Genomic DNA, 21,640 nt, shown 5'->3' on the forward strand with positions numbered 1-21,640 from the left:
TAAGAAGGTACTTAAATGTACCTTTCATAAGAAACCAGAGGCATTTCTCCTGGGTATGGTCGGCCAATTGGTGTTAAAGAAGGATAGGACGTTTTTTATGTACGCCACCACAGCAGCAAGGATCCTTTTAGCAAAGTATTGGAAGACACAAGAACTACCCACGCTGGAAGAATGGCAGACAAAGGTGATTGATTACATGGGACTGGCGGAGATGACTGGCAGAATCCGTAACCAAGAAAAAGAGACGGTGGAAGAAGATTGGAAGAAATTTAAAGTATACCTTAAAAATTGTTGTAAAATTGATGAGTGCTAAAATGTCAAGGGAAAGGAAAATATAGAATTACAGCTGTAATTGATTAAGTATGAGAAGAAGCTTAAAAAGAAAATAAGTAATTAATTAATTGGTATGAAGAGTTGTTGAAGAAATTTTAAAACAGGGATGCAGAAAAGGGGAGGTAAGGGGAAGTCCGAGAAGCAAGGTTTATGAAAAAGAGGTTTTGAAATTATACATGTTTATATGTTTTTGTTTGTTTATGTGTGTGTGTTGTTTTGTTTTTAATTTGTGTTGGAAAACTAATAAAAAAATATTTTTTAAAAATGGAAACTAAAATCTAGCTACTACACTATAATTTTAATGTTATAAATGTACATTGTTTGTTATTTTTAGACACGTTCCTTGCTGGGTGTATTTGAAGAAGATGCTGCAGCCATTTCCAGATACATTAGCCAGCTGTATCAAGCCATGCACCGAATTTATGATGCACAGGTAGGGTGATCATTGCAGAATGCATATGTTAGCTAATTTTGAGTTAGCTCTCCAAAATAGTGTGTTTTATGTTTTCTATATTCTATATGTGTCTTGGGGTCTTTTTTTCTTTCTATTCTTTCCCTTTCTGTCCATTACTTCACACTCCAACTACTAACTGCCTTGTACCGACATTCCATGTGAATATGTATCTTTTCCTTGTTTTTTATTTGCTTATTTTTTCAGCTGCTGTTCTCCTGGTTAACTTGTTCACCTGCTCTGGAGCACTATCCAGCTGCTCCTTTCAGAGTTCTGAGGCTGCTCCCAAAGCTATGATAACTGCCTTCCTGAACTCCACTCTCCCTCTTCCCTCTCTCCCCACCACCACAGCGCATATGAGCTCATGCATGCACACCTAATTATTATTATTTAACTGCCCCTTTTGTGGGTGTAGTTTTTAATATATGTATACTTCTACATACCTTGTCGTTCCCCCGGGGATGCAGCAACCTTCCTTCTCATTTGTTGGGTTTTCTTCCAAACTGATTGGCAGGGGACTAATCTTGCTGTTAGAGAGAATGATACTGCCTTCTGTTTTGAATGATGGTCCCTTTTACATTGGCTTAACAGCAATCTAAGTGTGATCATGTATTGTTGGTTTAACTTAGAAATGCCTGGTATCTGCAACTTCTGGTTCAAAAGTGTGAAATTTATGATATGACAAAAAAGATATATATTTTTTACTTAATAGCTAAGCACCACCTTACCATGGTTAAATAATCCAGAATGTTGCATCCAGAGTGGCTCTTTGCAGTTGTGTGGTGTTTTTATGACATCTACAGTATATTTTCATTATCAGTGCAAAGTAGGAAATATTTATTGTCTTTTTTCTTCTTAACCAGAATGAATTAAGTGCAGCAACACATTTGACTTCAAAGCTTCTAAAGGAATATGAGAAACAGGTATGAATGAACATATTTGGGTTATGTTCTTAAAACTCTACAATTCTGTGTTACAATCTGAAGATTGCTAGCCTCTTATACTAGATCAGCTTATGTTCATTTAATGCAGGGCAGGGAATTGGTGGTCCTTGGTTGACTCCCACCTTCCATCAGCCCCAGCCAGTCTGGCCAGTGAAAATCAGAACTGTAGTTCAGCAACACACATTCACTACCTCAGCTTTAAAAGTAGTCAGTCATGTGGGAATTAAGGAGGTGAAGTGTTTCCTGTTTCTTTATTTCTGTGCCAGGCAGGGAAAGCTCCATTTGCTTAATTTCTTCATGTCATGCTTACTGTTAAAAACACAGAATCTAACTAGTAAAGAAACAGCATCCGAGTTAAAACCACCACGAATAAGCAGACTTAACATTTCAGTTTTAGAACATAAGCATTCTACTAACACCAGCTAACTTGTCTTTTTGTCAGGTATGTTCATTTAAAAAAGTTCCACAAATACATTTTTTCTTGGCCTATAATCATCCAGGAATTTCCATTCTTTGAGCATATCGGTGCTATTAGATACCATCATATTTTACTAAAGCTTTGGAGTGTTGTTCTAAATCTTTATAAGAAAAGTAAATGGAGGTTAACTTCTGAGTAAAATATATGTTTTTGTTTTGGTAGCGCTTTCCCTTGGGAGGTGATGATGAAGTTATGAATTCTACACTGCAGCAATTTGCAAAAGTGATAGATGAGGTAAGTTTGTATGTGTTCTGCTGTTCTTTTTTAGACTCACATTTGTCTATGTATTTACAAATCATAGCGATGGTTTGCAATAGTCCAATTCATACTGAGCCTTTTATGTAAAACTGGTGACTCTTCCCCTTTTCTGATGCTTTCAATGAGGAGTCTCAGTAGAATGCCTGAAATTAGGAAGGGCCTGTTGTGCTTCTAAAGCAACAAAGCATGTGTGTTTTCTGCATTTCTTTAAGTTCATTTAAGAGTAACATCCTACTTGTTATTCATGGTTAGTGCTATAATTGTACCAGAGGGCCTTGTTTAGGATTGGTACCCCATCGCGCTAAATGGCGTAGTTCCTGATAAATTGAAAGAAGTCAGGTTTTATAGTTATGTTCTTTTGGTGATAGCATTTCATGGCTGAAGAAATTGGTGTTTAACTGTTGAAGAGACAGGTGGCTGTTAGAGAAAGCTTTTAGCCTATGTTAAATGTTACTTTAATCTTCAGAATGTAAGTATCAAATGAGGTAAAGGTAAAGGGACCCCTGACCATTAAGTCCAGTTGTGGATGACTCTGGGGTTGTGGCACTCATCTTGCTTTGCTGGCCGAGGGAGCCGGCATACAGCTTCCGGGTCATGTGGCCAGCATGACTAAGCCACTTCTGGCAAACCAGAGCAGCGCACGGAAACACCGTTTACCTTCCTGCCAGAGCGGTACCTATTTATCTACTTGCACTTTGACTTGCTTTCAAACTGATAGGTTGGCAGGAGCAGGGCGCGAGCAACGGGAGCTCACCCCGCCGCAGGGATTTGAACCGCCGACCTTCAGATCGGCAAGCCTCTTTGTGCTTTTTATCTCCCTATACTATAGTTTTGTAGGTGTGATGATGTAGTTTGCATGGCCACCATTATTTGAAGCACGTCTCACCGTTCTTTAAGTGCTGCTCAAGGAATGTGAGGATGCTTCATAGAGTGCTTCAGCAAATCACACTTTCATGCACCCTATCTCCATTAAACACATAACAACCAGTGAGGGAAGAGCTGTTTGAGCAAGATGTGAAAGAAGCAGGCTGGGATTTGGTGTGGGATGGGTGGAGGAGGTGGGGAGTTTGGTCAGGAGTTGGGGAAGGGACATTGGCCAGGTGTGAGAGATTGGTGGGGTTGGGGAGGGGGAAATAATTAGACCCTTGATTGCTGTACAAAATTCATAAGGTGTTCCCTGTCCAAATGACGCTGCTGCCTAACTTACACAAATACCATGAATAACCACTTTGAAGTTTTTACAATGAATTTACAACCAAATTTTAGGAAACAAATAAATAAACTAAAACCTGTTGAAGGTTGAAAGTATAGGACAGACTTTATGAAGGAAATGAGTTATAAGGACCACCCTATGCATATCTGTTCAGAGAGTTCAGTGACACTTGCTTCCAGATAAGGGTGTGCAAACTGGGGTGGCTGTATTTAACTTTAATTGGCATTACTAGAATGTTGAAGTGCTTAATTTTGGCTGGATTGTGCCCTCTTTGTCTGTTTTTAATGAAGACTTGTAAGTTATCGTCAGTTGAAACTTGATGTTTGCATTAGTTGAAGTATTTGTGAAACAGGAGAAATCTCTATCTGCAGATAAAATTGTGTACCTTTGTGGTTTTTCCCTCTCCTTAGCTCAGTTCTTGTCATGCAGTACTATCAACTCAATTAGCTGATGCCATGATGTTTCCCATTACCCAGTTCAAGGAAAGAGATCTAAAAGGTACGGTAGTTGCTGTCACAAATGATGTAGAGAAGTTGATCATGCTTCAGTTCACACAATTTGAATTTATGACATACTCTGGTTTCAGTAAACAGAACTCCAGTATTATATTTTAGATACTTTGAAAATTACTATTCATTGCAGTTTTTTGGTCTTCAGAGTCACTTTTGAGTCGAAAAGTAGGCTAATTGAAAAAGAAAATAGGCAGTAGTCAGTGCCTATTAGACATTTAGAAATGTAAGGCTGAACCCTTATGCACATTTACTTGGATCTTTTTTTCAAAAATAGAGTTGCAAAATTGGTGTTCTGTGCTGAATGTTCAGTTGTCCAATTATAAAACCCTGAATCAAGTATTTTTCTATAGTTTATAGTACAATTAGCAAAACTGCTTTGATATTATGTGCTTCCTTAAATAAAATGCATTCATTTCAGAGATTCTGACTTTGAAAGAAGTTTTTCAGATCTCAAGCAATGGTAAGTATACCTTAAATGTTAATTCTCTGGCACTTTTTTAATGTTATGACGTATGGCTGAACTCTTGAAAATAGTGAGGCTTTACAGATGTTGTGCAGAGCTTTGAGAGGAGTGAAGCATTAACATAGTCTCCATTTCTAGCTTCAGTGGTTTCTTTTGCTAATTTGTTGGCTGAAGTAGGTATCCTTTAATTTGAAAGTTTGAAGACATAGTTATTTTAAACACAGTGGATGGGAGGAAACTTTTTACAGGTTGGCAAGCCCTTGACATTCAGTTTGCTAGCAAACTTTTACCATAATAATATCTCAAAAACTATTAAAATACTTCTGGAATAACTAAACGCATGGGGGGAAATCTTAGTAGCTATTGTGTATTAAAATATCCTACTATGGCATTTCATAATTTAAACATTTCTGTTGTGGGTGGTGAAACATAACTTCTATGAAGAGAAGCTTATTTTATCCTTAAATTAAGCACTTACAGTATCATAGAATTGTAGAGTTGGAAGAGACCCTGAGGGTCTCTTAAACTTAAATTGCTTTGTAGCTGCTACTCAAATGCAGTGTAAACTTCATTTTGCAGATCATGATACTGCCATCACCAGATATAGTCGACTGTCAAAAAAAAGAGAAAATGAGAAGGTTTGAGAAATTTTCAATACAGCACTTAGATTTCATGTTATAAAATGGCTACAAAATCTGGTAATTCTTAAATGATGCACATGCTTAATTATATTAACTGTTACACACCTCCAGCAGTTCAGACAGTCTTGCATAGAAAATATATATTGTTTCATTGTAAATGTGGCGTCATGTGGGATTTTTCTTTGAAAATACGTATTTCAATACAGCAGAATGGGGAGAAGGCATTAGTTCTTTTTTTAAAACATGAAGTGTTTATATTTTAAATCTCCAGAGCTTAATGCCTGTTTAACTACAACTGGTCATGAATAAGGAGGCCGATTTGCTGTTGCAGAGATCTGGTTGGGTGGACCAACTCCAAATTACCCTCTCCTGGGTAATTTGGTGCAGCACCAGCATAGACTGAAAGGTAGAGGAACGGGGTGTTGCATCTATCAAAATGTCATCTCTTTTACAGGAAGCTAGTGTGCTTGAGTGCTAAATTTGAGGGTTGGAATTTAGTGCTGGACCAAAGAGACAAAAAAGGTATCCTCTAGGTATAGCACCCACCCTACTATCCAATAGTTTCCTGTCAAAGCTGGCTGAGGTGGTCTCAAAGGTGGTGTTGGAGAATCTACAGACAGTTGTACAGAGGACTTCAGCATCCACACTGAGGTTGTCTTCTTAGGTCCAGCTCAGGAATTCATGGCCTCCATGGCAACCATGTGGCTATGTCATAAGAGCATAAGAGCAGCCTGCTGGATCAGGCCAGTGGTCCATCTAGTCCAGCATCCTGTTCAGGGAAGCTTTTAATGTTTGTTGGGTTACTGTATTTTAGTATTTTGTTGGAAGCCGCCCAGAGTGGCTGGGGAAGCCCAGCCAGATGGGTGGGGTATTATTATATTCATACAGTGGCCCAATTGCTGGTGATCGTTGATCTGGGCTTTGCCACACAGTGGACCTATCTGGTTCTGTGATTGGGGTGGTTGTCCTTAATACTTTCTCATGGATGGAGTGTTTCCTAGTATAGTTTTACTTGACACCCAATTGCCCTCTGATTAGTATGATCTACCCCTAGACGCTTATGAAATCTCATGAGTTCCTGAATTTGCTGGGGGGTTTTCTGTTTAACATGTCTGATGCTCCTGCTGAGGCCCTGATTTTGCTGTGGAATGGTGAGGTGGAGAGGAGAGGCAGTTGGCAGGATTGCTCTTAAACACCTGACATTCCAGAGCCTAAATTGTGCCTTGGTTTTCTACTGAGCTTTTGATGATGAGGCCAATCAGAAGAGAGCTGGTGCATATGTTCTATAGTGAAGCCTATCTAACACTATATGCTGCCAGGCCTAGTTTAAGGTGTATGTTAACATACAAAGCTCTGCACAACTTGGCTCCTACGTACTTGATGCAACGTCTTTACCCATATCAGTCGGCCTGAGCTCTGAGATTGGCTGAAGGAGCCCTTCTTGTCTCATTGGTGAGTGTTGCTTGCTGTATGTGGAGGTTACACTGGGCCTTCTCGGTGGTTGTGCCTGACTCTGGGCACTAGTTCTCCCTTGAGGCACAGGTGGCCACATCCTTGATGGGATACTTAGAACATTCTTGTTCTCCAAGGTTTTGGAAGGATTTGGTTAAGCTTGCTTTGGGATTGGCTTTATTGCTCTGTCGATCTTAATTTATTATTTTAATTGTTTTATGGTTTGTGTAACTTTAGTTATATAGGACAGTGTTTGTGAACATAACATGTTAATAATAAAATAAAAAAAGAGTTGTTACTTAATAAATGTCATGTAAAACAAATATTTCATTGGCACAATACACTGCCTTGAGTCAGAAATTCTGTTTCTCCTCAGGTCAAGTATGAGGTTACAGAAGATGTATATACTTCCCGGAAGAAACAACATCAGACCATGATGCATTATTTCTGTGCATTAAATACTCTGCAGTATAAGAAGAAAATTGCTATGTTGGAACCCTTGTTAGGATACATGCAAGCTCAGGTGAATGTCTGTGAAATGAGATGTGTACATCTAGGTGTGCTAGTGTTATAGGAGTGTTTTTGATGCTTAGAACAATTTTAAAATATTAAAACCTCAAAAATAAATATGCCAGTTGCATGAAAATTCAGTACATGAGGAAATAGGACTGCCTTGTGCTACCATTTGCATTTAGTATCGACAGAACCAGTCCTTGAGTGTGACGGGTGAGATGTGGGGAGACTCCCAACATTTAGATAAATTGTGGAGACTGAATCTGTCTAAGCTTTTTGAGGAGATAAAGGCATATATAAACAGAAGTTAAAACACTGTACAGTCTGTATAGTTCTTCCTCCTTGTAATTAGTGGGGATTATTATTTTAGTTAGGAGAAATTGTGAATACAGTCTCTTATAGGGGTTGTGTTTTTCTCAGTTGTGACTGATTATCCTGCTCTGCATCTGTAGCTATATTTTTGTTTCTTTAAAAATAGAATCTTAATTTCCATTATACACACCTAAATGTTAATTGTTAAATGATTTGATTCTCCTTTCTAAAAGATAAGCTTCTTTAAGATGGGCTCAGAAAATCTTTCTGAACAACTGGAAGAATTTTTAACAAATATTGGGACAAGTGTTCAGGAGTAAGTTAACTTTTTTCTTTTAAAATGAATGGTTTAACTTTTTTTGTTAAAAAAATACTTATTACAGTTAAACTAATGCATTTGCCCAATTTGTTTAGTGTTCGTAGGGAAATGGACCATGAAGTAGAGACTATGCAGCAGACTATAGGAGACTTGGAGGCAGCCAGTGACCCATTGTACCTGCCAGATCCTGATCCTACAAAATTTCCTGTCCAGCGGCACCTTACTCGGAAAGCTGGTTATCTTAATGCAAGAAAGTAAGAATCAATTTCCTCTGTCTGTATTGCAACAGCCTAAGCTAGTTTGTAGGACCTGAATTATTGCTGTGTGCATTTTAAAATAGGAATATTTCCTATGTTTTCCAAATATTTGAAGTGGTTTAAGTTTCTAATCTTTCCCTTAACACTATGTTGAATAAACTATTTTGAAATGACATACTTACATTTCATGGCAACTGATGCAGAAAATTTAATAGAAGAACTTGCAAAAAGAACTTTTGAAATCAAAGTATTTTTAAAGAACTATGCTAGAATGCCAGTAAATGCTTAGATTACAAAGTTGAAATGCAATGCGTATGCTTTTGTCTTCATGTGGTAGAGACTTTTTATTTTCTTTATTTGCAGTTTTATAAGCAGCTTCACAGCCAAAAGGTATTAAAGCAGATAAGATACAAAAGATTACAAAGTCGGAAAACTGAACACCAATAAAATAATTTATTATAATTATTTCATTAATATTCCATAACATGACTGGGCCACACTTCAGGGAAAGCATTCTTGAACAAAAATATTTTAATAGTGCCCTAAATACCAAGATGCTAGGTGCTTATCTAATTTTAGGTAACTTATTCCAGAGGGCTGGAGCTACAACACTAGAAGCCTGGTTTCTAGTACATACTAAGTGCATCTCTAGAGCAGTGTTTTTCAACCTTTTTTGGGCAAAGGCACACTTCATGAAAAAAATCACGATGCACACCACCATTAGAAAATGTTAAAAAAATTAACTCTGTGCCTATATTGACTATATATAAAGTAATTATCTTGAATAGGAATCAAATAAACACAAAGAAAGCATTTTATAATTACTTTATTATGAAATAGTAAGTAAACAGAAATATGAAAAATTATAAAATACTTTATTTTTAAATCTTTCGAATTTTTCAATTTTTCCCACGGCACACCAGGCAACATCTCGTGGCACACTAGTGTGCCGCGGAACAGTGGTTGAAAAACACTGCTCTAGAGCATGTGGCACACTCATCAGTGCCCCATTCCAGGAGTACAGTTGCTGGGCAGGGAAAAAATGGGGTCAGCCAGTCTCCTTGGAGACCTGGTCCCAAGTTGAGAACTTTAAATGCTAGAAGCAAAACCTTGAATCAACAACCTACCTGCTGCTTACTGTATCAGCTGCAGCTTCCAGACTAAGCCCAAGGGAACCCCTACATAAAGTGTATTGCATTGTAATAATCCAGCATTGAGGCTACCAGTGCCAGAACCACAGTGGCACAGCTATATCAGTCCAGGAATGACCAAAACTGTCTTATGAACCAGAGCTGATAAAAAGCACTTGACTGATAAAATAGCTGCCATGCACACTCTTGTTAGATTGGGAAGTGATGATATGAACTTTACACCAGGCCTTGGATTTCTGAAAGCTCTTCTGTGTGGAGATGCCTGCCTATGCTCGCCTCCAGCTAGTAAAATATTAAGTTCATCTCTTTTTTTATTTCAGTAAAACGGGGCTGGTGTCTTCCAGCTGGGACAGACAATTTTACTTCACTCAGGGTGGAAACCTAATGAGTCAGGCAAGAGGTGATGTAGCTGGAGGACTTGTTATGGATATAGACAACTGTTCAGTAATGGCTGTGGATTGTGAAGACCGAAGATACTGCTTTCAGATAACCTCTTTTGATGGCAAAAAGTTTGTATTTTGTTTCTTTTGTTTTAACTAATGTAGCTGTTAGAGAGAAAATTGAAAGCACTTTGGGTTTGGGGGGGGATTATTAAAGAGAGAATGTGTGGGTAGAAGGGAGGGAGGTTTCATTTTTTGTCCATCAGATTGGAGAAAATGGCAGGCATGTAAAACTTTTAGTAAAATCTAAAGTGTTTATATTAAATCAAATCAGTTGCTCAGGACTTGATATCATACTGTATACTGAAATTTTAAGTAAAGTTTGTAGTCCAAAAAATGAGAGGATATGCTGTATTCAAGCTTTACTTGGAGTAGGCTCATTAAAACAAATGTTTATATTTGTATATTACCATTTTAGATTCTTAGTTAAAATTATTTTTGTTTATCTAACCCCAGATTATTTTCTACTGAACTCTTCATTATCTGCTGCTTGCCTGCCTGCCGCCTCTGTTCTTTTACTGAGAGGACAGTATTGCACAACCCCAGGCAGGGCCAAATTCTTGTTATAACAGACACCTCAAGATTGCTGACTTTTACCACTCTTGTATCAGTGAGTGGCTGTCTCAGTTGCTTAGCTCAGTGTTTCCCAACCTTTTTTGGGCAAAGGCACACTTGTTTCATGAAAAAAATCTCGAGGCACACCACCATTAGAAAATGTTTAAAAAATTAACTCTGTGCCTATATTGACTATATATAAAGTAACTCTCTTTAATAGGCATCAAATAAACACAAAGAAAGTACCGTATTTTTCGCCCCATAGGACGCACTTTTTCCCCTCCAAAAATAAAGGGGAAATGTGTGTGCGTTCTATGGGGCGAATGCAGGCTTTCTCTGAAGCCTGGAGAGCAAGAGGCATCGGTGCGTACCGACCCCTCTCGCTCTCCAGGCTTCAGGAAGCTGTCCGCAAGCCTTGCGCGCCCGGCAGGAGCTCCCGGCAGGCGCGCAAGGCTTGGGGCGGCAGCCTGTTGCCCGAAGCACAGGGAGCCCTCCGGAGGGTGCCCCGTGCTTCGGGCGAGTGTCTGCAAGCGCCTTGCACGCCCGGCAGGAGCTCCCGCCAGGCGCGCGAGGCTTGGGGCGGCAGCCTGTTGCCCGAAGCACAGGGAGCCCTCCGGAGGGCTCCCCGTGCTTCGGGCGAGTGTCTGCAAGCCTTGCGCGCCCGGCAGGAGCTCCCGCCAGGCGCGCAAGGCTTGGGGCGGCAGCCTGTTGCCCGAAGCACAGGGAGCCCTCCGGAGGGCTCCCCGTGCTTCGGGCGAGTGTCTGCAAGCCTTGCGCGCCCGGGAGGAGCTCCCGCCAGGCGCGCAAGGCTTGGGGCGGCAGCCTGTTGCCCGAAGCACAGGGAGCCCTCCGGAGGGCTCCCCGTGCTTCGGGCGAGTGTCTGCAAGCCTTGCGCGCCCGGCAGGAGCTCCCGCCAGGCGCGCAAGGCTTGGGGCGGCAGCCTGTTGCCCGAAGCACAGGGAGCCCTCCGGAGGGCTCCCCGTGCTTCGGGCGAGTGTCTGCAAGCCTTGCGCGCCCGGCAGGAGCTCCCGCCAGGCGCGCAAGGCTTGGGGCGGCAGCCTGTTGCCCGAAGCACAGGGAGCCCTCCGGAGGGCTCCCCGTGCTTCGGGCGAGTGTCTGCAAGCCTTGCGCGCCCGGCAGGAGCTCCCACCAGGTGCGCAAGGCTTGGGGCGGCAGCCTGTTGCCCGAAGCACGCGGAGCCCTCCGAAGGGCGCCCCGTGCTCCGCGCTGCCAGCTGCCGCCCGCAAGCCTTGCGCTCCCGGGGGGAGATCCCCCGGTGCGCAAGACTTGCCAACACCAGCGCCGAGCGGCGATGGGATTTGGGAGCTCGCTCGCTCGCCGCCCCGCGTGTGCTCGCCGCCGCCACCCCGCCTCTCACCGCCGGACTCGCCCGCCTCCCTCCCACGGCACACCAGGCAACGGCTCGCGGCACACTAGTGTGCCGCGGAACACCGGTTGGGAAACACTGGCTTAGCTTATGGACGCAGCTGGATATGTGCTATTCACCCCTGGGACTTGGTAAGCCCCATGGCACATAAATAAACTTTCCAAATGTGAAAAATACACCTGGAGTGTATTTTATCTGGAGTGTTTTATCTATAGTTTAGAAAGCAGCAAAGTGTCAATTCTTTATTTAGTAAAGAAATACACTGCCTAAATAGTATCAAAATTCTTTATATTATATTATATTATATTATATTATATTATATTATATTATATTATATTATATTATATTATATTATAATTTCCCTTGAAAAATACATTTAAATCTGTTCATTTTTACTTACTTTTCTGCCAGGTCTTCAATTCTTCAGGCAGAGAGCAGAAAAGATTATGAAGAGGTAAGCTGCTGCACAAGAATGAGTGCTAAAATTATAGGTTGTCTTGTGGCGCTTCAAAGACTTATGTGGCCCCAGTCAAAGCAGGTTAACATACAGTACACAGTGAAGCACCACCACAGTAAAACCAATTCAGCACACCTTATTACAGCAGATAAAAAATGGCATCATCAAAAGTACCCAGAGAGTCATAACTGGAATTCTCACTTCCAAAACCAACCAAATTCCAAGTAATTCAAGAAAAGCTTGCACAACGAGATTAATTCTTCACCTTATTATTAGACTTATTCTGTGTACTTTTGACCAGGTATGAACAGCTTGCTCCATAATTTTTATTTTAAAAACAGCATTATTTGGAATCTCTCTACTGTTGGTTTCCTGTGATTAAACTTTCCACTGTTGCCCCATGTGATCAGATGAATCACATTTTTAAACTCCCTGAAAAATTAGCTGCTTCAGAAGTTAAATATGAACATGTAGAGGAAACAAATTACATGGAGAAAATGGAGTGAAAAATATGGAAGAAGATTTTGCACTATTTTAAACTTAGTTGCACCTATTGGCTTTCTTTTTCAGTGGATATGTACAATAAACAACATCTCCAAACAGATCTATCTAACCGAAAACCCAGAGGTAATGTTATTTATTTCTTCTAATGTCAGAGTAAATTTTATTTATAAACATAAATGAAAAGTTAAATTTGTGTTTTAATGAAATTTCCTAATCTAGTCTGTGCTGGGAAATTAAGAGGAATGTTTTATAAATTAGTTCTGGTACGGAGTTTGAAACTTCAGGTTTAAACCTACATTTACGATTTAAAGCAACTTACACTGCTTTCTAAGCATATGATGATTTAGAGCTACTTGCTTGTTTTTGTTTTCCATTTGTTCAGCTTTTCTGTTTCAGTGTTGTAGCTGCCTCAGAGACACAACTTTAGCTGTAACTTCAATTTGTCAGTTCATTCATTGTGTGCACCGTAAATGAATCCTTGACATACCAAAGGCTTGCATGGCAAAAATCAGTTACTAAAATTTACCTATAATTTTGCACTTGTTTCTTTAGAAAATGAGGCAATTTGTATTTCATGGAGTTTCTCCTTCTCAGCCATAATGAAGTCAGATGTAATGCTTTGTACTGGAGAGAATGAATGGAATTTGTTAGAGTACTGATAATGAGACAGCCTCAATTATTCAAGATTAATTTTACTTGCTCCATTTTAAATATTTTATACTTTTTCCAGCCAATAAATTAATAAGATTGGTAGAAAAGAAACGCTATACAGGCTGCCCCCCACTATTTACACACAGTTGACTCATGTGTGATATATGCAGCGCTGGTAAATAAATAAGTAATTAAATTCAAACCTGGAAATGGTGGGAGAGAGTTGGAGAGTCTTTGTGGCTTACAAGGAGACTCTCCCCGGAGCCCAAAGAGGATGCCAGTGAGGGCGGTGAAAGCACCAAAGAGACTGGAGGCACAGTGGGGGCTTTGTTTAAGCTGCTCAGCCTCCCCAACTAACAGCTGATGTGTGTACTAGCACAGTAGCAGCAGCCACTTTTCTGTGCATCCTCCAGGTTCCAGCTGGTCTCAGTGCTGGAAACAGTATTTTTGGTGTGGACTGGAAAAAAAGTGGCAGAGAGGGCATTTAGAGGGTGCTCCCCACTTACTGTATATACTCGAGTATAAGCCGATCTGAATATAAGCAGAGGCACCTAATTTTAGCATAAAAAACTGGGAAAACTTATTGACTTGAGTATAAGCCGGTTCACCACACCACAAACCTGGTGGTGGTGGCAGCGGCGGAGGAAGAACAATCAGCCCGAAAGGGCTTCTTTTGGGCTGCTCGTTCCTCCTCCTCCGCCACCGACAGCGGCAAAGGCAGCCGAGGAGGAAGGAGCAGCCTGAAAGGGCTCCTTTCAGGCTGCTCATCTTGCCGCCACCTCTGCTGCTCACAAGAGCAGGCATAAGAACTGCGGTTGGGAGAGGCACAGTGCAGCACCTCTCCCAACCACAGCTCCTGTGCCTGCCCTTGCGAGAGGCTGGCAGCAGGAGCAGCGGCAAGAAAGGGCTCCTTTCTGGCCGCTCGTCCGCCTCCACCGCCTGCCTCACTTGAGCATAAGCCAAGGGGGACTTTTTCAGCATAAAAATGTGCTGAAAAAGTCAGCTTATACTTATGTTCCAGGCCGCTGCGTGAGTAACACCTGTGTAAGTAGGGAGGGGGGTGCCTGTATCGATCAGCTTCATCATCAGTATATGATAAATACACCTCTGCTGTCATTTAGATGTTCATAAATTGCATTTTCACTATAAAGATCACTCTGTATTGGGGAAAGAAATATGCGAAGCAGCTCTGAGATGTGAATTCTTTTCTTGTACAGTAAGGCTCTTTATTCTAGAAACATGCCATTTGCACCCTTATGTGTGTACTGCATTTGCCAAAATGCTTACAATGGAGCAGGGTAAAGATTTAAATATAATTATTTATAAAAGTAATTTTGAGAGGATAAAATACAGTTGGCACACAGCTTCTATATGACTGTCAGTGAGAAGTGTATATTCAAATTTAACTGAAAGGAAACTCCTTTTTTTGTCGCCCTCCCTGCAAACATAGGAAATTGCTGCACGTGTAAATCAGTCGGCTTTAGAAGCTGTTACCCCCTCTCCTTCCTTCCAACAGAGACATGAGAGCATGAGACCAGCTGTGTAAGTTGTAAAACAGCAGACTGTTTAAAGATTATGTTCAGTCAATCCTGGTTATTTCTCCAGGAGCCAGTGATGTTTGGATGATTATTTGGGGTTGTTTTAAAATATCACTGAAGGTTACTTAAAGCTTGCAATGAATTGCCATGCATTTGCTCTCAAAGTCAGCTTTGTAAAAACATTTCATTGATGGTCTCTTATTGCAGAAGTGGCTCCCATTGGTTTAGGGAGAGCTTGCTGATAATCTAAATTCTTTGATTTGTCTGAGTATCAATTTGGATTTGTGAAGTTTGTTGGCTGTTTCTAAAACTGTCCTGTTTGGGATGTTCTTCCCCTTCCACTTTGTATTTCCCTTTTAGCAAGTCTGGAAGTTAGGCTAAGACAGAGTGTCAAGTAATTTTCCATGCAAGCTGTATCTAACAATTTAGTCATTTCACTATTGCTTCTTTTCTGATAGGAGTTGATACTTCCAATTACCCTATTATGTGTTTCTGATGTATTAGTAGGTACTATTTGGGAGAATGGTATATGGGATAACTCTCATAATATTGAGTTCCAGCTGCAGTTAATATTTAATTTCTTTAAAAAGCAAGCTTGGGCACTAATTCTTAAGTTACAGAGATATTGCAGAGAACAATAGGAATGGGAGCATTTGGAGAGAAGTATAAAGTTCCTTGTCTTTAAGCAGAGCTAATGGAAGGGAGCTGCAGTCCTATCTTTATAATTCTCTTACAGCTTGATGGAATGGATGCTGTAGGTATGTCACTTTAATAGCCTGTTTGACCTGGACATGATCTGAGGAATTATCACATTATCTTATTTAGGCCCTTGCTTATTATTCTTCATGACCATTCTGTTAAGGTTTCTGAATTGAAGGTGAGGGTAACTGTTAGATAGGCTTTGAGCTGTCTTCAGATGTTGTTGGACATCTAATTCCCATCAGCTTTAGCCAGCATGGCCTGTGGGCAGAGATGATGGGAATTATAGTCCAGCATCTGGAGGGCACTGCATTGGCAATCCTGATTTAGGGTGTTTCCATGATCCTGAAACTGTTTATTTAAAACCATCATACTGACTTGAAGTGGGATGACTGGCAGGTAGTTTCAGATTGGTAAGTGGGAGGGAAGTGATTATCAATGATGACAGTGATGATGACTAGGGATTTCCTCAGAATCCAATGAAACATAAAACATTGTATAGCTTGAGAAAATTCCTTCTGTTCTTACTTGTGTGGTTTGATGTTTTTTTTTAGACAGGCTCGTCCTCCCACGACTCGTACTAGCAGCACTGGGTCTTTGGGATCTGATTCAGCATCTCTGTCAGCTCTTTCCTTGGACTCTCTTGTTGCACCTGACACTCCTATACAATTTGACATTATTTCTCCAGTAAGCGAAGATCAACCTGGCCAAGCAAAATCCTCAGGGCAGGCAGGCAGGTAAGATAAGAGCAACAAAAGATGTACAAGTGCCAAAACACAACTGAAGCAAATGCTGCTGATTTACAATATATAATGCCTTCCACTGATGTATCTGAGCCTATGCAGACTAATGCTCACAATTCTTTACAGTATTTGATAATTTATGTGCCACTCAAAAGTGATTTACAGAAGATAAAATACATATTACAGCAACTTAAAATGGGGAAACCAAATTGCAGACAATAAGGGAGACATGTCCAGTGCTACTTTAATGGGGTGAGGAGCATGCTGGGGGATAGCTTGCGGTCTCCCACCATGACTGTATGCTTTCAGTTTACCATCAACTACTTTCATCAGCTTTAACTATGTTTAGTCTTAAATAGGGCTTGCTTTTAATTAAGTTTTAAGTTTAAGGCCTTGAAGCAAATATCAAATCTTTGGTTAAGAGTGAAACCAGAATAGCATGTAGCCACCATTAAGGTGTATGTTGACATGGCCATTACCTGTTTAAAACTCTGTGAGGAATGCATGCATGTAAGGGCAGGGGGCTGGCTTCTGAAAGTGTCTGGTTCCACAGACTCTGGCTCAGTCCTTTAAGGGCTAGGATTGACAGATCTGCAAGGGCCCCTTCTGTCAGAGAAGAGCTGCAAAATCAAAATAATGCACAAATGGAAAAGCGTGTGCTTGAACCTCTATGTGCAATATCTTAATTCTTGCAGCAGACTTCTTTCATCCTTCTGAGCAAACTTCAACCTGTTTGGTTAAAAAAAAAAACAACCCATATTTTCATTTCCTACTGCTTGCTTGCCCCAGCACTTTGGGCATTTCCTCTTAGAAACTCAAGAGAAATGTGGTAGCCCTGCCTCCAGGTAGTGATGTCAGACTGATGACTGTCATCCTAAGCTTAAAAAGGTTAGTGAAAATGATCTAGGCTTCTAGGGTCATATCTCCTAGGAAGATAAATTGCTTTTAAAGATATATATTTCTTACCTATCCCACAATAATTTTATTTTAAATTTGAATATTTTAAGCATTTGCTTTTTACCAGATAAGTAAATTATGTTTTTACATATATGAAAAATGAAGCAGCAATCAGTACCTACTGTAAATCTACAAGGCTCCAATAAATGCAGTTTTGTAACATGAAGACTAGTCTTAATGGAGAATGAGGAAAGTGATAGAGAAGCTTTAAAGCTAAAACAGGAACAGGCAGTATCTGACTCAAAATACTGCATGTCTTTGTCTTATGGCTCTGCAAATGTGCTAGGACTCTTCTACTCTGTACAGAAATTACAGCATGAGGAGAACCACTACTTTCTACTTTATGTGGTGCCTTAGGCACCCTCGTGATAGATAATGGGACAGCCAGGTGCTGACTGAGACAGTTATGACTTGGATTGATGTATGGGATTTTTGTGTAAAGGAATGAGTGAATTTCAGTTACCACTAAGAAAAGTTCAAAACAGGTAGAGAATTGACTCAAAGAGAACTGTTGGCAGAAGAAGTGTGAGTTCATATTTAATATTTGAAATAAAATGTCTGTGATACAAAGTTCCCAAGAACTCATTTGAACACCACTACCAAGGTGCAATGACAGTAATGAAGCTCAGTTTCTTGAGCTTTGCTCTGATGGAGACAAAAGCTATTTTGGTGAAAAGTCCAGAACTGAGTGATCATTGCTAAACTGAGTGAATTTCTTATACTATGCTGAAAATGTCTCAGACTTCGATTAGTTCTGCCCCCAAAGCTGAAGGCCAGTATTCTGATACATTTAGTTGTGTTGAGCAGATGCATTCTGGTTGTAATTGTGAATGGCACTTGGAAACTCCAGTCAGAAAATTCAGTCTAGTAGTTCCTATCCATGAAAAGACAGCAGTTTTTAAAGTTTCCTGAGAAACTGCTATAAATAAATTGGCATCACAATTTAACTGAGATAACCAATAATTTGCTGCTTATTTGTTTAAGGGGCTTCTGTTTAAAATTAACATAGCGAAACTTGCTCTTTTTCTCTTTTTTCCTACTATTTTGAAAACATAAGCTCTGAATGTGTTATACAATTGGGTGGTATTCAGCTAAGTTTTACTTAGAATAGACCCACTGAAATTAATGAATATGACTAAGTTGGGCCTATTAATTTCAGTAAATTTAATCTGAGTAAAACTTAGTTCAATACCACCCACTATATTCAAAAGTATTATTAACAAAATAAGACCCAATTTTAAAGTTTTGTTAAAGTTTTTCATATGCCTGTGATACACACTAGAAGCCTAGAGAATTTTCGCAAGTATAATTCTACAATTAATGATACGTCTGCTGATAGTCATGTGTAGCCCATGTTTCTTTTAAGACTAAATCCAATTAATGCTTTCAGAAAGCTGTATTTTAAATGGTAGTTGTTTATAACCGAATAGTATAACAAATAAATGGGATGGTATGCATTCTTGACTGGAGAAGATGGCCTTTTGCTCTGTTTGCAACTTGCAATCTTGCATTGTATTTTTCAAGTGAAAGAAAATTAGCTAACTTATCAGACTAGAATTGAGGTACATAAAACTTTCTCATGGGTTGCTTTTGATCTTCTAGCTAAAACATTGGGATGGTACTCCAAGCTACTGATCTTTTCACTTGATTTTTACTGAAGTGCAGCAGTTCTTCAGTAGAATAGATCTTCAAAAATTTTGTGTTGTGAAACCCATTGCTGCATGTATCATCACATGATCTTAAAATATTGATCGTTGCTTTGTTATAATACAGAATTAGATTCTTGGGATTCAGTGTGCAAGAATCACTTTCTTCTTATTATTATTGACAGACGAACAAATCCATTTGGAGAATCTGGAGGAACCAAATCAGAAACAGAAGGTAGAGCAAAACTGTACTTAAATTGAAGATGTATTTAATTATAATCTCTGTAGCCCCCTCCTCCTTCTTCTAAATGTGTTGATGAAAAGTGTTGGCAAACACTTTTGCAGTTGAGCCTGAACAGAATTAAACAGTTCCTAGTTGGAGTTTTAATACTTTTCATAGCTAATGCCTCCTAGTAGGGAAGTGGGGTGGGCTTTGAGACTAGAAATTCCTGTCTTTTTCCCAGTGTTCCTGTCCATTTCACACCTTGTTCATCCTAAGGAGAAAATAACTGAAAACTGGCCATCCTGTTTGCTTGACAAAACGGTGAAAGACTTTTGATGGTGAGCGATTAACTGAACCATCTCTTTGTCTGCCTCCTGTACCATTAGCTTGAAGGCCTCCATTCAGGAGTTTGGATAGACTTTGCTAGCAGCTTGATTTGCAAGGCATGAAGTATTTCCTGAGATGAGGCTAGCATCAGGCTTGTATCAAGGTCAAGCAAGGTTCAAGATGGAGAATCTCATGTCGTGTTTAACCTATGTCAATCTTGCACTTATGCCATGATCTACAGAGATAAACAATATATTAAGTTCAGATTTGCATACTCCTGTCTTCATCTCCAAAGGCAAGGAAGCACAGCTTTCATTTGACAGCGCCTTTTCTTGTCCTTAGATTGGGGAACGCTTAAATTTGCTATATCCTTTTAAAGTAATTGAAATTGAATTAAATGTATGAAAATTGGGGCAGCGTATTGTTATTCTGTTAGGCCAAGGCCACCGGTTTTCTAGAAAGCCCAGACGTTGTTCATATCATTTTGTTTAATATGTGCTTGCTCCAGATTCTATCCTACATCAGTTATTTATTGTAAGATTCCTTGGATCCATGGAGGTGAAGTCGGATGAAAGTCCTGATGTTGTTTATGAAACAATGCGCCAAATACTAGCAGCTCGAGCTATACACAACATTTTCAGAATGACAGAATCACATTTGTTGGTCACATGTGATTGTTTAAAGTAAGTATTCTCATTCCAAACCAGCACATTTGTCAGTGTTTAATTACAGTTCTCTTTTTCTTTGTACCATAACTTATAGTTTCTTAAATTAACACTTTTAGGTTAATTGACCCTCAGACGCAAGTTACAAGACTCAGGGTGAGTTGCTAAAATCAAAGCAGTTATAGAAACATGCTTCATGATACATCAATACACTCTCTGTTTTCTGTCAATTATAAGTTGCACCCAAGCTTACCTTCTATTTACTATGTGTACTTTTACCACACCTTAACAGGTTCAGGTTCCACATATTTATCATATAACATCCATTCAGTAGTGTCACATTTACACCAGCATTTGTAACTTGTAACACTTATAACAGCAGCCTCCAGATGTTGCTGAACTACAACTCCCATCTGGCCCAGCAACTAACATTAAATATGTTTATCTGGTATTCAATGAGCTTTAAAGTTCTCTCATTTTTTTCTTAACAGTTTCCGTTGCCAAATGTAGTTCTGTACGCCACACACCAGGAAAACAAACGGCTTTTTGGATTTGTGCTTCGGACTTCAGCAGGAAGAGCAGACAGTAGACCAACTTCAGTCTGCTATATATTCGAATCAAATAATGAAGGGGAAAAGGTATTTATCATGTTCCAGCTAAAGTTCTCCAATATGTTGAACTATTCTATACTTGCAGCAATGTGATTTAATTATATATTTAAAGATGGTCATAGTTGATCATGTTTACTGACTGTGTGTTCCTTTTTTTCCTCCCATTTAGATTTGTGACTCTGTGGGACTTGCAAAACAGATTGCCTTTCATGCTGAATTGGTAAGACTTTCATTTGATGTAAAATATGTATGCATTCTGTTGGCACTGCGGAATTAATGAGCTGAAAGGAACATGAAGGCCATCAGTTTAGGCATCTTCAATAACACAATATATTTTGCCTATTAACCTTTTCTAGCATGTTCTGTTAACCAGTTTCCTCTTAAATGTACTATGACCAGTGCTATGGGCCTGCATTTCTTCCAGTGCTTTTTTTTCCTGCAGAAACATTTCTGTTTCATAAGTTCTTTATTAACAGTGAATGGATGCCAGTTGGAAATATATTAAGCAAGCTTGGCAGTTGGAAAGTTTTTTAGTTTTGTTTACTAAATACAAGTAAAATAAAGATGCTAAAGTAGATCACTCCTTAGGCCATCAGAAACTTTTCTGATGTAAGCTGCAAATTATTCTATGATTTCAATTTTAACTTTTTTGGAACATCCAGATCACTGACTTTTACAGAGATACCTGTAAGCAAACACTTTAGTAAAGCAATCCAGATCTGCATTGCATTTGGCATGAGTTGCTAGCTATCAGGAGTTGGAGAAGAAAAACCGTATTAACTTCAAAGCAAAATTAGAAGTGTCCTTTGGGACTCCTCATTTAACCACCCTGAGCTAGAGAACAGGAATATATTTACAGCAGGGGTGGCCAGCTCCCAAGAGACTGCAATCTACTTACAGAATTAAAAACTGACAGCGATCTACCCCCATTTTGGGGGGT

General features: G+C 39.8%; 1 protein-coding gene across 1 annotated transcript in view; it reads left to right on the forward strand.

The window, feature by feature from the left end:
* The window catches only part of APPL1 (adaptor protein, phosphotyrosine interacting with PH domain and leucine zipper 1), a 31,508-nt gene that overhangs the window by 6,557 nt on the left and 3,311 nt on the right, over positions 1-21,640 (forward strand). Inside the window, exons 2-20 of the mRNA XM_081899995.1 lie at positions 668-766; positions 1,648-1,707; positions 2,369-2,440; positions 4,088-4,175; positions 4,608-4,649; positions 5,232-5,290; positions 7,122-7,268; positions 7,804-7,886; positions 7,985-8,143; positions 9,618-9,806; positions 12,091-12,133; positions 12,707-12,763; positions 14,742-14,833; positions 16,083-16,265; positions 19,060-19,109; positions 19,933-20,107; positions 20,209-20,245; positions 20,581-20,727; positions 20,870-20,920. Of these exons, the coding sequence (XP_081756121.1) occupies positions 668-766; positions 1,648-1,707; positions 2,369-2,440; positions 4,088-4,175; positions 4,608-4,649; positions 5,232-5,290; positions 7,122-7,268; positions 7,804-7,886; positions 7,985-8,143; positions 9,618-9,806; positions 12,091-12,133; positions 12,707-12,763; positions 14,742-14,833; positions 16,083-16,265; positions 19,060-19,109; positions 19,933-20,107; positions 20,209-20,245; positions 20,581-20,727; positions 20,870-20,920 (1,833 nt within the window). The remainder of the gene's footprint in view (positions 1-667; positions 767-1,647; positions 1,708-2,368; positions 2,441-4,087; positions 4,176-4,607; positions 4,650-5,231; positions 5,291-7,121; positions 7,269-7,803; positions 7,887-7,984; positions 8,144-9,617; positions 9,807-12,090; positions 12,134-12,706; positions 12,764-14,741; positions 14,834-16,082; positions 16,266-19,059; positions 19,110-19,932; positions 20,108-20,208; positions 20,246-20,580; positions 20,728-20,869; positions 20,921-21,640) is intronic.

The sequence above is a fragment of the Podarcis melisellensis genome, assembly GCF_964234715.1.
Source record: "Podarcis melisellensis genome assembly, chromosome: 2".
NCBI lineage: Eukaryota > Metazoa > Chordata > Lepidosauria > Squamata > Lacertidae > Podarcis > Podarcis melisellensis.